This window comes from Cinclus cinclus, chromosome 33, assembly GCF_963662255.1.
Source record: "Cinclus cinclus chromosome 33, bCinCin1.1, whole genome shotgun sequence".
NCBI classification, from domain to species: Eukaryota; Metazoa; Chordata; class Aves; order Passeriformes; family Cinclidae; genus Cinclus; species Cinclus cinclus.
The window spans coordinates 3,067,263-3,077,520 of record NC_085078.1 but is presented as its reverse complement, the minus strand read 5'-3'; the positions used below and the strand labels follow the sequence as shown (position 1 = coordinate 3,077,520).

The 10,258-nt window shown below is 70.2% G+C and overlaps 1 protein-coding gene across 1 annotated transcript; it reads right to left on the bottom strand.

Annotated features, from left to right (window-relative positions):
* Positions 1-63: 63 nt before the first annotated feature.
* Positions 64-2,965, bottom strand: B4GAT1 (beta-1,4-glucuronyltransferase 1). The gene is made up of 3 exons (XM_062512032.1): positions 2,028-2,965; positions 1,176-1,982; positions 64-960 (listed from the first exon to the last, which is right to left on the bottom strand). The coding sequence occupies exons 1-3, from the start codon at positions 2,598-2,600 to the stop codon at positions 769-771; spliced, it is 1,572 nt and encodes a 523-aa protein (XP_062368016.1). The 5' UTR covers positions 2,601-2,965; the 3' UTR covers positions 64-768.
* Positions 2,966-10,258: the final 7,293 nt, after the last annotated feature.

The window sequence follows — 10,258 nt, the reverse complement described above, 5'->3', positions numbered from 1 at the left end:
CTCCCCCCCCATTGCCCCCCCCCCCCCCACGCACTTTGGTCCTCCCCCTCGCCAGGGGGCGCTGCTGCCCCTCCCCCACACTTTTACGGAGCGCCGACACCGGAACCACCGAAACTGGACCGGAAGTCGGTCATGGGGTTTGTTTTTTTTTTTTCAACGGTGCATGATGGGAATTGTAGTTCTGGAATCAACCAAGACTTCCGGTTACGTGTCGCAATGAATTATGGGAACTGTAGTTCTAAATTGAAGGCAAAACCGGATGTGCCTCGGCGGCCTGATGCACTCTGGGAGTTGTGGGGTTTTTTTAAATGAGGGGGAGGGGACTTAGCCATGTGTGTGCCCGGTGCATGCTGGGAGCTGTAGTTTGCTACGATAAACAACCGGGGGGGGGTCTCTGCTTCATGCCCTGGACGTTACTGGTGTGTACTGGGCATTACTGGTCTGCACTGGAGGCAGCTGCTCCCCCTGCCCCGCCCGACCCCCATGCCATCACCCACACATAGGCATCATGGGTAGGCGGCCATCTTTACTGAGGGACGGTCACCTCCATGTTCAGGGGGCATCCAGGTGTCCATGGAGGGTCCTCAAGGTGTCCCAGGTGTCCCCAAATGTCCATTGGAGGGTCCTCAAGGTGTCCCAGGTGTCCCCAGCCGTCCCAGGCGGGCTCCCCTGCTGCATCAGGTGTCCCCAGGTGTTCACGCCAGGTCCTTCAAGCGTCCATTGGAAGGTTCCCAGGTGTCCCCAGGTGTCTCCAGGTGTCTCAGGCGCTCAGCAGCGCCGGGCCGATCCCGGGTAGCGCAGCCTCAGCTCCTCGCGGAAGCGGCGGAAGAGGCGGCGGTTGAAGCCCAGCTCGGCCTCGCGGCCCCCGTGGAACCCCCCGGGCTCCTTGAAGCCCCGGTGGGTGACGAAGGCCCCGTCCAGCACCGCGAAGCGGAACCCGGCCATGTGCAGCTCGCAGGCCTGGGGAGGGGGGGCGGGGAAAAGGGTCACACTGAGACCCCTCCGGAGCCCACGGACCCCCAAAGCACCTCCAGAACACCCAGGAACCCCCCAGAACCCACCTGACTACCCCCACACACCCCAAAACTCCCTACCAGCATCCCCACCCCCCACGACCACCCCGAAACCACCCCACGACCCCCAAGGCCACCCCCAGAGCCCCCCACCCCCCTGACCTGGCTGATGCGGTTGAATCCGTACTGGAGGAACCTCTCGTCGAAGGGGGGGACGCCGCGAGCGGGGGCCACAAAAAATGGCTCCCAGGGGTCCCTCCATGGCACCTCATAGGCCACGCGCAGCCGGGGGGGCGGGGGCAGCGCCCGCCAGCGCCCGAAATCCGTGGGGGCCTGGCAGCGGGGACACAGCGTCCCGTAGAACGGCCGCGCGTCCCCCGCGCCCCAAAAGCGCAGCAGCTCCGCCTTGGTGCCCGGCAGACGCAGCCCCGAGCGCACCTCGAAGGCCGGCAGGACAAAGAGCAGCCGGGCCCAGGGGGGCTCGGGGGAGCGGGGGTCACTCACACCATTGGGGTCACTCACACCATTGGGGTCACTCACACCATTGGGGTCACTCAGGTCCTGGAGACCCTTGGGGACCCCCCCAGCGTCGGGGACTCCAGGGTCACTCAAACCATTGGAGCCCCCCAAATTTTTGGGGATCTCCAGGACCTTGGGGACCCCAGGGACCTCCAAGGCATTGGTGACCCTCAGGCCACCAGGAGACCCCACGCTTTTTGGGTCCCCCAAATCCCCTCGAAACCCCAAACTCCCCTGAATATTCAAAGTTTTGGGGTTCCCCAAATCCCTCTGAGCCCCCGGAGCTTTGGGATCTTCCATCTCCCCATGTCCTCCCCAGTCTTTAGGGTTCAGCTCCCCCCGTCCCCCCCAGTTTTTGGGGTGCAGCCCCCCGTCCCGCAGCAGCTCCAGGAACCCCTCGCGCAGCCCCGAGCTCGGCACCACGTCCGCGTCCACCATGAGCACAAAACGCTCCCCAAATCTGGGTGGGGGTCCCACCCTGAGCCCCCCCCGGGCCGCCCCCTCCCAGGCCACGTTCCTGAGCAGATTCCCGGGGTACGGGACCCCCAAACTGTAACTGGGGGGGTCGGCGGCCGCCAGCCCCTCCAGAGCCCCCCGGCACCCCCCGGAATTCTGAGGTGCTCGCAGCGAGTCCGGCATTTTTGGGGGGGGTTCCGCCGCCCCCAGCACCACGTGCAGCCTCAGGCGGCCCCGCAAACCCCGGCAGGGCCCCCCCAAAATCGCCATCAGCTCCTCCAGCCCCTCCCGGGGCACCCCAAAAACGGCCACGGACAGCGGCCCCCCCCAGGGCCCCCCCAGCGCCGCCGCCGCTCGCCCGGGGCTGCCGTGGGTGGCCAGGACCAGCTCGGGCCGGGGGGCGCGGGCCCAGCCCGGGGGGGCTCCCAGTACATCCCAGTACACCCGGAACGTCCCCGAAGCGTCCAGAACTCCCCGGGGGGGGCGGCGGGGCCGGGGGGGGGCGGCGGGCGGGGGGCGCGGGGGGGGCAGCGCCCGCAGGTAAAGGGTCTGGAGCAGAGCGAGACCCCCCAGCAGCCACGCGCAGCCCCCCAAAAACCAGCCCCGGCCCATGGAGGGGGACTGGGGAGACTGGGAGAGACTGGGGGGACTGGGAAGGGTCAGGGGGGCACTGGGAGGGGGACTGGGGGCACTGGTAGAGGGGATTGGAGGGACTGGGAAGGTACTGGGAGCTACTGGGGGTGACGGGGAGGGGTCAGAGGGGTGTAATGGGAGGGTGCTGGGGGATACTGGGGGTCACTGGGAGGATTCTGGGGGTCACTGGGGCCGGAGCGGAGCTGGGACCAGTCCGCCATGCTGGGACCAGTACGGGGGGTGGGGAGGAGAGGCTGGATTCAGTTCCGGGAGGGTCGGGACCAGTTTGGGGTCACTGGTCCCAGTTTGGGGTTACTGGGACCAGTCCAGAACTCACCGCGCTGCGTCGGCGCCGGGAGGAGCTGCGCGTGCGCGGGGCGTAGGGGGCGGGGGTATGTAAATTAGCTATCACAGAGTGAATGGGCGGGGTCTGCTCGTTATGGGCGGGGTCTGATCATTGAGGGCGTTGTTTCCTCACTATGGGCGTGGTTTAGGGGCTGGGGGCGGGGCCTGGCGGCTCCGCTCGGCTCGGGCGAGACCCCCGGGAACCCCCCGGGACCCCCAAACCCCCAAAGCCCCGAACCCCGGCTCATTCCTGGGATCCTCCCCAATAATCCTGCTGCTCCCCCAAACTTCTGCGTTTCTCCCCAAATTCCTCAGCCCTTCCCAATTCCTGGCTCCCCACCCCCCCCCCCCCAAAAAAAAAAATCCTGGGTCCCTCCCAGCCTCTGTCCCCTTCCCCAAATTCCCCCCAAATTCCCCCAGTCCCTGGGAAGGAGCTGCCGCAGGCACCGGGACCATGGGGGACACTTTTATTGCCGGGGGGTGTCAGGGGACAATGGGGACATGGGGGACACCGTTGGGGGCTCGGGGGCTGTGGGGGCACCCCCCGCCTGTTCCGCGGGACGTTGGGGGCACGGCGGGGCTCGCTCCCTGGAGCCGGGACGGTGGCGGTGTCCCCCGTTCTTTGGGGATATCGGCGACACTTGGGGACGTTGGGTCACGACAATCTCAGTCCGTGGGGTTGGGGACACTGGGGACATCGGGTGTCTCAGTCTCTGATCCGGGGTGACGAGCGGGTCCCACGTCCCTTGGGGACATCGGGAACATCGGTCTGGGACAGCTCGGTCCATCCCGGTGCCGGGGGTGACAGCGGTGACAAAGTGCCCGTGTCCCTCGGAGGCGTTGGGGACATCGCGCTGCGACGGTCTCGGGGGCGCTGGGGACATCGGGGGGGTTGGGGACACTGGGGACATCAGGCCAGGATGTCCCTTGGAGGGTGTTGGGGACGTTGGGGACACCGAGCCACATTGTGCCTCAGCCCCAGGGCTCAGGGACATCATTGGGAACATCGGGGACATCACTGGGGACATCACTGGGGACATCACTGGGGACATCATTGGGGACATCAAGCCACATCGTGCCTCGGTCCCCCGCGTTGGGGACGTTAAAGGTGACACCCACGGGGAGGAGGAGGGGACACAATTTGGGGGGGGGGGGGGGGGGGGGGACACTCTGCCAAAAACGCAGAGGCCAAGGTGGGGGGAGGTGAGAGGGACAAGGTGGGTGACAAGGGACAAGGACACTCCGGGCTGGGGGGGGGTGGGGTGGGGGGGCCACAGGCTCCTACAGGTGGGTCCAAGCCCCCCACCCCAGCGACCCAAAAAAATTTTGGCGACGGGTCCTGGCGCCGGGGAGGGGGCAGGGACAGAGGGGGGGGGGGAAGGGGACACGAGGGACAGTCCCCAGGCGTCCGGGCTGGGGGAGGGGGGGGCCACCAGCCCCCCCCCAATTACCTTAGAGACTCGTTACGAGTTAAATTAGCACGAGCGGCCCCGGGGGGGGCGGCGGGGGGGGGGGCGCGGCCGGGGCCGGGGGGACGCTGGCCCGGGCCGGGGTGACAATGACAATATGCCATACTGGGGGCAAGTCGCGTCACAGACTTAGTTCAGAACGACGGGGCGCGCTGGCTTCCGGCTGCGGGGGACAGAGGGGACACGTCAGGGACACCCACAAAATACCCCAAAACCGCCCATAAACCCCCCCCCCCCCAAAAAAAAAAAAAACCAAATACCCCAAACCCGCCCTAAAAACCTCCCTAAAAACTGCCCCCAAATACCCTAAAAACCGCCCCCAAAACCCGCCCAAAAATACCCGAAAAACCGCCCCCAAAACCGCCCAAAAATCCCCGCAAATAGCCCAAAAACCTCCCGAAAATACCCCAGAATTCCAGGGGTCTCCCTGTCCCAAATCCCACAGGGGACTGCGAGGGCCGGGATTGTGTCACCCCCTCCCAAAAAGGGCCCCGGGGACCTCCAGGACTATCCCTTGTCCCCAAAACTGAGACCCAGGGGGGCTCCGGGACCACCGCCCCCACCCATCCAAACCTCCCTGGGGACCCCCAAGCACCCCTTGAGAGGGGACCCGGCTGGTGGGGACCCCTCCCCATGCGCCCCCCTGCCCCTGTCACCCCCGTGTGCCCCCCCAGCCCCCCACCTTTGCGGAAGGCGTCCTGGAGGCGGCTCTGGGGGAGTTGATACAACTCAGCGAAGGGGTCGCGGGGCGACCGGGGCGGGGGGACCGGCCGGGGGCCGGGGGTGCCCCCCGAGGGGCGGCGGGGGCCCCCCCGGGTGGCGATGGCGGCGAGACCCTGCAGGAGCCGGCGCAGGGCGGGCCCGGCGGGGGTCACGGGGGGCGGCGGAGACGTCTCAGGGGTGAGCAGAGATCCGGGGGTCCCCCCCGGGACCGCCCCCGGGCTCTCGGGGCTCGGCGGGAGCTTCTCGGGGGCGGCCTCGGGGGGCTCGGGGGGCCCGAAGGCGAAGGGGGGCGCCTGGCGGGGGGTGTAGGGGGGGGTCCAGGTCTCGGCGCCCCCCCCGGGGGTCTCGGGGACCCCCAGCCCCGGCGCCAGGCGCACGAGGCCGAGGGGGGGTCCCAGGGGGGGGCCGAGGCCGAGGGCGGGGTCGGCGAGCGAGGGGTCGGCGCCGACGTCCGGCCCCAGGCCGCCGGCCCCGAGCGCGGCGCCCACGGCGAAGCCCAGCGCCGACCCCAGCCCCGAGCTGCCGGACGCTCCGGCCAGGCCGACTCCGACGTCCACGCCGGGGCCGGAGCCCAGGCCCAGTCCGGCAGCGTCCGGTGCGAGAGCGGCGCCGGCCGCCAGGCCAACGTCCATCTCGGGCCCCAGCGCGGCTCCCACTGCCAGGCCGACGCCGGAGCCCCCGACGGTGAGTCCAACGTTGTGGCCGAGGCCGGAGCCCGCGTTGGCTCCCACGGCCGAGCCAACGGTGGCCCGAGGGCGGCTCCCAGGCCGAGTCCGGCCCCGGGTCCGGTTCCTACGTCGGCGCCCAGGCCGAGGCCGGCGCCGACCCCGGCCCCGACGGTCGCTCCGATGACTGGGGGCAGCGCGGCGGTGCCGATGCCCAGCCCGATGCTGGCCCTGATGGCGCCGCCGGGCAGGCTGGGCCCGATGTTGGCACCGATGCTGAGGGCCACGCCCGGCCCGATGCCGGCGGTCACTTCGGCCACGCTGCCCGCTCCCAGGTCCTCCCTGAGGTCGGCCCCGAGGGCAGGGCCCACGCCGGCTCCGGCCGCCATGCCCAGGCCGACGTCGACTCTGATGCCACTTCCCACACCGAGGCTGACGCTGGTGTCCGAGCCAAGGCCGTGGCCAACGGCGTCTCCGAGAGCGTGGCCAACGCTGGGAGCAACGGCGTCCCCAAGTCCAGGATCCACGGTGGCCGCTGTGTTGGCTCCCAGGCCGTGCCCGATGCTGGCCCCGAGTCCAGGATCCACGGTGGCCGTGGCGTTGACTCCCAGGCCGTGTCCAATACCGGTCCCAAGGCCGGGCTCCACGGTGGCCGCAGCGCTGTGTCCGAGGCCGTGTCCGATGCCGGCCCCCAGGCCGGGCTCCACGCCGCTGCCCAGAGCGGCTCCCAGGCCGTGTCCGATGCTGGCCCTGAGTCCAGGATCCACGGTGGCCGCGGTGTTTCCTCTCAGGCCGTGTCCGATGGCGGCCCCGAGCCCAGGATCCACGGTGGCCGCGGTGTTGGCTCCCAGGCCGTGTCCGATGCTGGCCCCGAGTCCAGGATCCACGGTGGCCGTGGCGTTTCCTCCCAGGCCGTGTCCGATGCTGGCCCCGAGTCCAGGATCCACGGTGGCCGTGGCGTTTCCTCCCAGGCCGTGTCCAACATCGGCTCCGAGGCCGCACCGGCGCTGACTGCGAGGCCGAGGCCAGTGCTGGCTCCGCCGTCGTCGCCCAGGACGGGCCCCACACCGAGGTCGAGGCCGAGGTCGCCTCCAGCTCCGACGGGGAAGTCGAGGCCGGGCCCGAATGGCTCCGGGAGGCCCGGGGGGGCTTCGGCCGCCAGCTGCTGCCGCAGGCACCAGGCCTCGGCCTCACTGCGGGGGGACACGGCGGTCAGCGGGGTCTGCAGCCACCAGGGTGTCCCCGAGGGTGGCCGCGGCCCCCTGGGCGCTGAGCAGTGACCACTGACCTGATGACGAAGTTGTGGGCGAGCAGGGCCGGCCCCTCGGGCCGCAGGCGGGCGTAGACCCAGGTCCAGCCCAGGCCGTCCTTGCGCTGCAGCCGCGTCACCAACTCCCCCCTCGCCTCCGGCCCCGCGCCCGCTGTGGGGACAGAGGGACGGTCAGAGGGGATGGACACAGGTGGGGGACAGGGGCAGGGTCAGCTGGGGGTTGGGGACAGGGGGACATAGGGTGGGTTGAGGTCATTGAGGGGTTTGGGGGCATGGGGACACCAAGGAGGATGGGGGATCCCCGGGGCCATGCAGGATCTCAGGGGATGTGTGGGGACGCCAAGGACATCGAGGGGACAAAGTGACGGCAAGGGGACACTGAAGTTGATGGGGGCCACCCGGAGGGGACCCCAGGAATGGCAGGGCCAGGCGGGGGGGAGGTGGCAGGGACACCCAGGGGACCCTGGGGACACTGACCGAGGCGCAGGTGCTGGCGGGCGACGTGGCCGAGGTCCTCGGGGTGCAGGAGGCGGTACCAGGAGCGGCCCAGCAGCTCCGCCCGGCCGTAGCCCAGGTGCACCTGGACACTGCCGGACAACACCTCGGGGTCACTCATCCACCCAGATAGAGTCACTCCGGACACCTGGGGTCCCACTGGAAATCTGGACCTCCCCAAACACCTGGATACCTCAGGACACCTGGACCCCCAGGATCTTCCCAAACTCCTGGACAACTGGATATCCCCAAACCCCTGGACACCCCAAATGTCCGGATCCCCGAAAACCCTGGATCCCCCAGGACACCTGGACATCCCCAAACTCCTCGACCCCCCTTGACACCTGGACGCCCCCGGCCACGCTGGCCCCGCCCCTCTCACCTGTCGGAGATATCCAGCAGGGCGAGGTCGCGGGCGTGGCGGCTCTGGAAGGCCGGCAGCAGGAGGCAGTCGGGGCAGGGCCAGGGCGGGGGGTCCAGGGGGGCACAGAAGGCCACGAAAAGCGCGGGGGCGGCGCCGGGGGGGCCGGGGGGCTCCTGGAAGCGCCCCCGCAGCAGCACCAGCTTGCGGCCGGCGCTCGGGCGGCGAGAGGCGCGGGAGGTGGTGAAACGGCAGCGGAAGAGGCGCTCTGGGGGGACAGGGGGGTGGTGGTCACTCTGTGCTGCTGGCCATCCCTCTGTCTGCTGTCCATCGCTCCGTCCCTCTGTCCGTCCCTTTGTCCTTCTATCCCTCTATTCCCCCGACCCCCAGACCCCCCCCCAAAACCCCCCAGACACCCCGAAGCCCCCGGACCCCCACCCACCTGCCTGGGGGGGCCCGGGCAGGCTCAGCTGGTGCCGCACCAGGGGGTGATCGGCGGGGTCCAGCAGGTCGTAGATGCTGTCCCCTTGTGCCACCAGATCCACCTGGGGAGGGCACGGAGGGAGGTCGGGGTGAGACCCCGGTACCCCCCCCTCCGGGACCCCCAGCTGCCCCCCGGGACCCCCAGGTGCTCACCATGGAGTGGCCCAGGTGCTGCGCCACGTTGTCGGTGACCCCGACCAGCTTCCCCTCGCGGGTCACGGCCAGCAGGAACCCGGGCAGTGACGCCACCAGGTCGGCGAGTTCGGGCCCCCCCAGCAGCTCCAGGGGCGCCCCCCGGCTCGGGCCTGGCGTGGGGACACACGTGGGGACAGCGGTCAGTGCCCTCAGTCCCACTGCGGCCAAGGCGTCACCCCCGGAGCCAGGGGTGCCCAGGATTCCCCGGGTGGCCCCCGGAGCCCGTCCCGGCCCCAGTCCCTGCCCCCTGTCCCGGTTCCTCTGTTCCAGCCGCAGTCCCCGTCACCAATCCCCGATCCCGGTCCCCGTCTCCGATCCCGGCCCCGGTCCCCGCCGCTCTCCGCGGTGCTGAACGGGAACCTCCCGCCGCTCTCCGCGGTGCTGCACCGGCCGCGCTCCCCGCTCGCGGTTGCCGTCCCTGTCCCGGTCCCGCTCCCAGCGCGGTCCCCGCTCCCGTCCCCGCCTGACGCCGGTGGCTGCTGCCAGCCCCGTGTCATTCCTGGTCATTCCGGCTCCATCCCGGCTCCCGGTCCTGTCCCAGCCCTCATCCGGCTCCATCCCCGGTCCTGGTCCCGCTCCCATCCCGGTGCCATTCCCAGCTCCATCCCCGATCCCGGCCCCATCCCGCTGCCGTTCCCTGGTCCCCGCTCCCATCCCCGCTCCCAGTCCTGTCCCAGCCTCATCTCGGTGCTATCCCCGCTCCCATCCCCGATCCCGGCCCCATCCCGCTGCCGTTCCCTGGTCACCGCTGCCATTCCCGGTCCCATCCCGCTCCAGTTCCCCGCTCCCGGTCCCGTTCCCCGTTCCTATTCCCGTTTCCCGCTCCCATCCCCGGTCCGGTGCCCTCCCATCCCCGTTCCCCGCTGGATCCCCGCTCCCGTTGCCGGTCTCATCCCGCTCCCGGTCCCGTTCCCCGCTCCATCCCGGCTCCCGGCGCGGGTCCGGCGCCGCTCGCACCTGGCCGCAGGCAGGCTCCTTTGCGGGTGTAGATGCAGGCCAGGGCCATGACGTGCAGGTAGGAGAGGCGCGGCCGGTCGCCGTCGGGCAGCGGGAGGAGGTCGCGCAGGGCGCGGATCTGGGCGTTGATCTGGTCCCGCCGCGCCTTGGAGGCGCCTTTGGTGGAGCGGAGCATCCTCCGCCCGCGCCGCCGCCCGGGCCCGCCGCTTTATGCGGCCCCGGGCCCGCGTCAGCGCCGCGTCACCGGCCCCGCACCGCCCCACAACCGGGGGGGACACCGGGGGGGGGACGGGGACACGCGGGGGGACGCGGCGGCCGCGTCACCGCTGACGCTGACGCACGAGGGAGGGAGGGGAGGGAGGGGAGGGAGGGGAGGAGGGGGGTTCGAACCGAAATTGGAGATGGAGAGGGGAGAGGGGCGGGGCTGGGGGAGGGGAGAGGGGAGAGGGGGACACGCCCAGGGGGCTGGGGGATGGGGGGAGAGGGGAGTCAGTGAGGGGTCAAGGGAGGGAGAGGGGATGGAGAGGGGGAGAGGGGGGGGATGGAATGGTCAGTGGGGGGATGGAGAGAGGGATGGAATGGTCAGTGGGGGGGATGGAATGGTCAGTGGGGGATGGAATGGTCAGTGGGGGGATGGAGAGAGGGATGGAATGGTCAGTGGGGGGATGGAATGG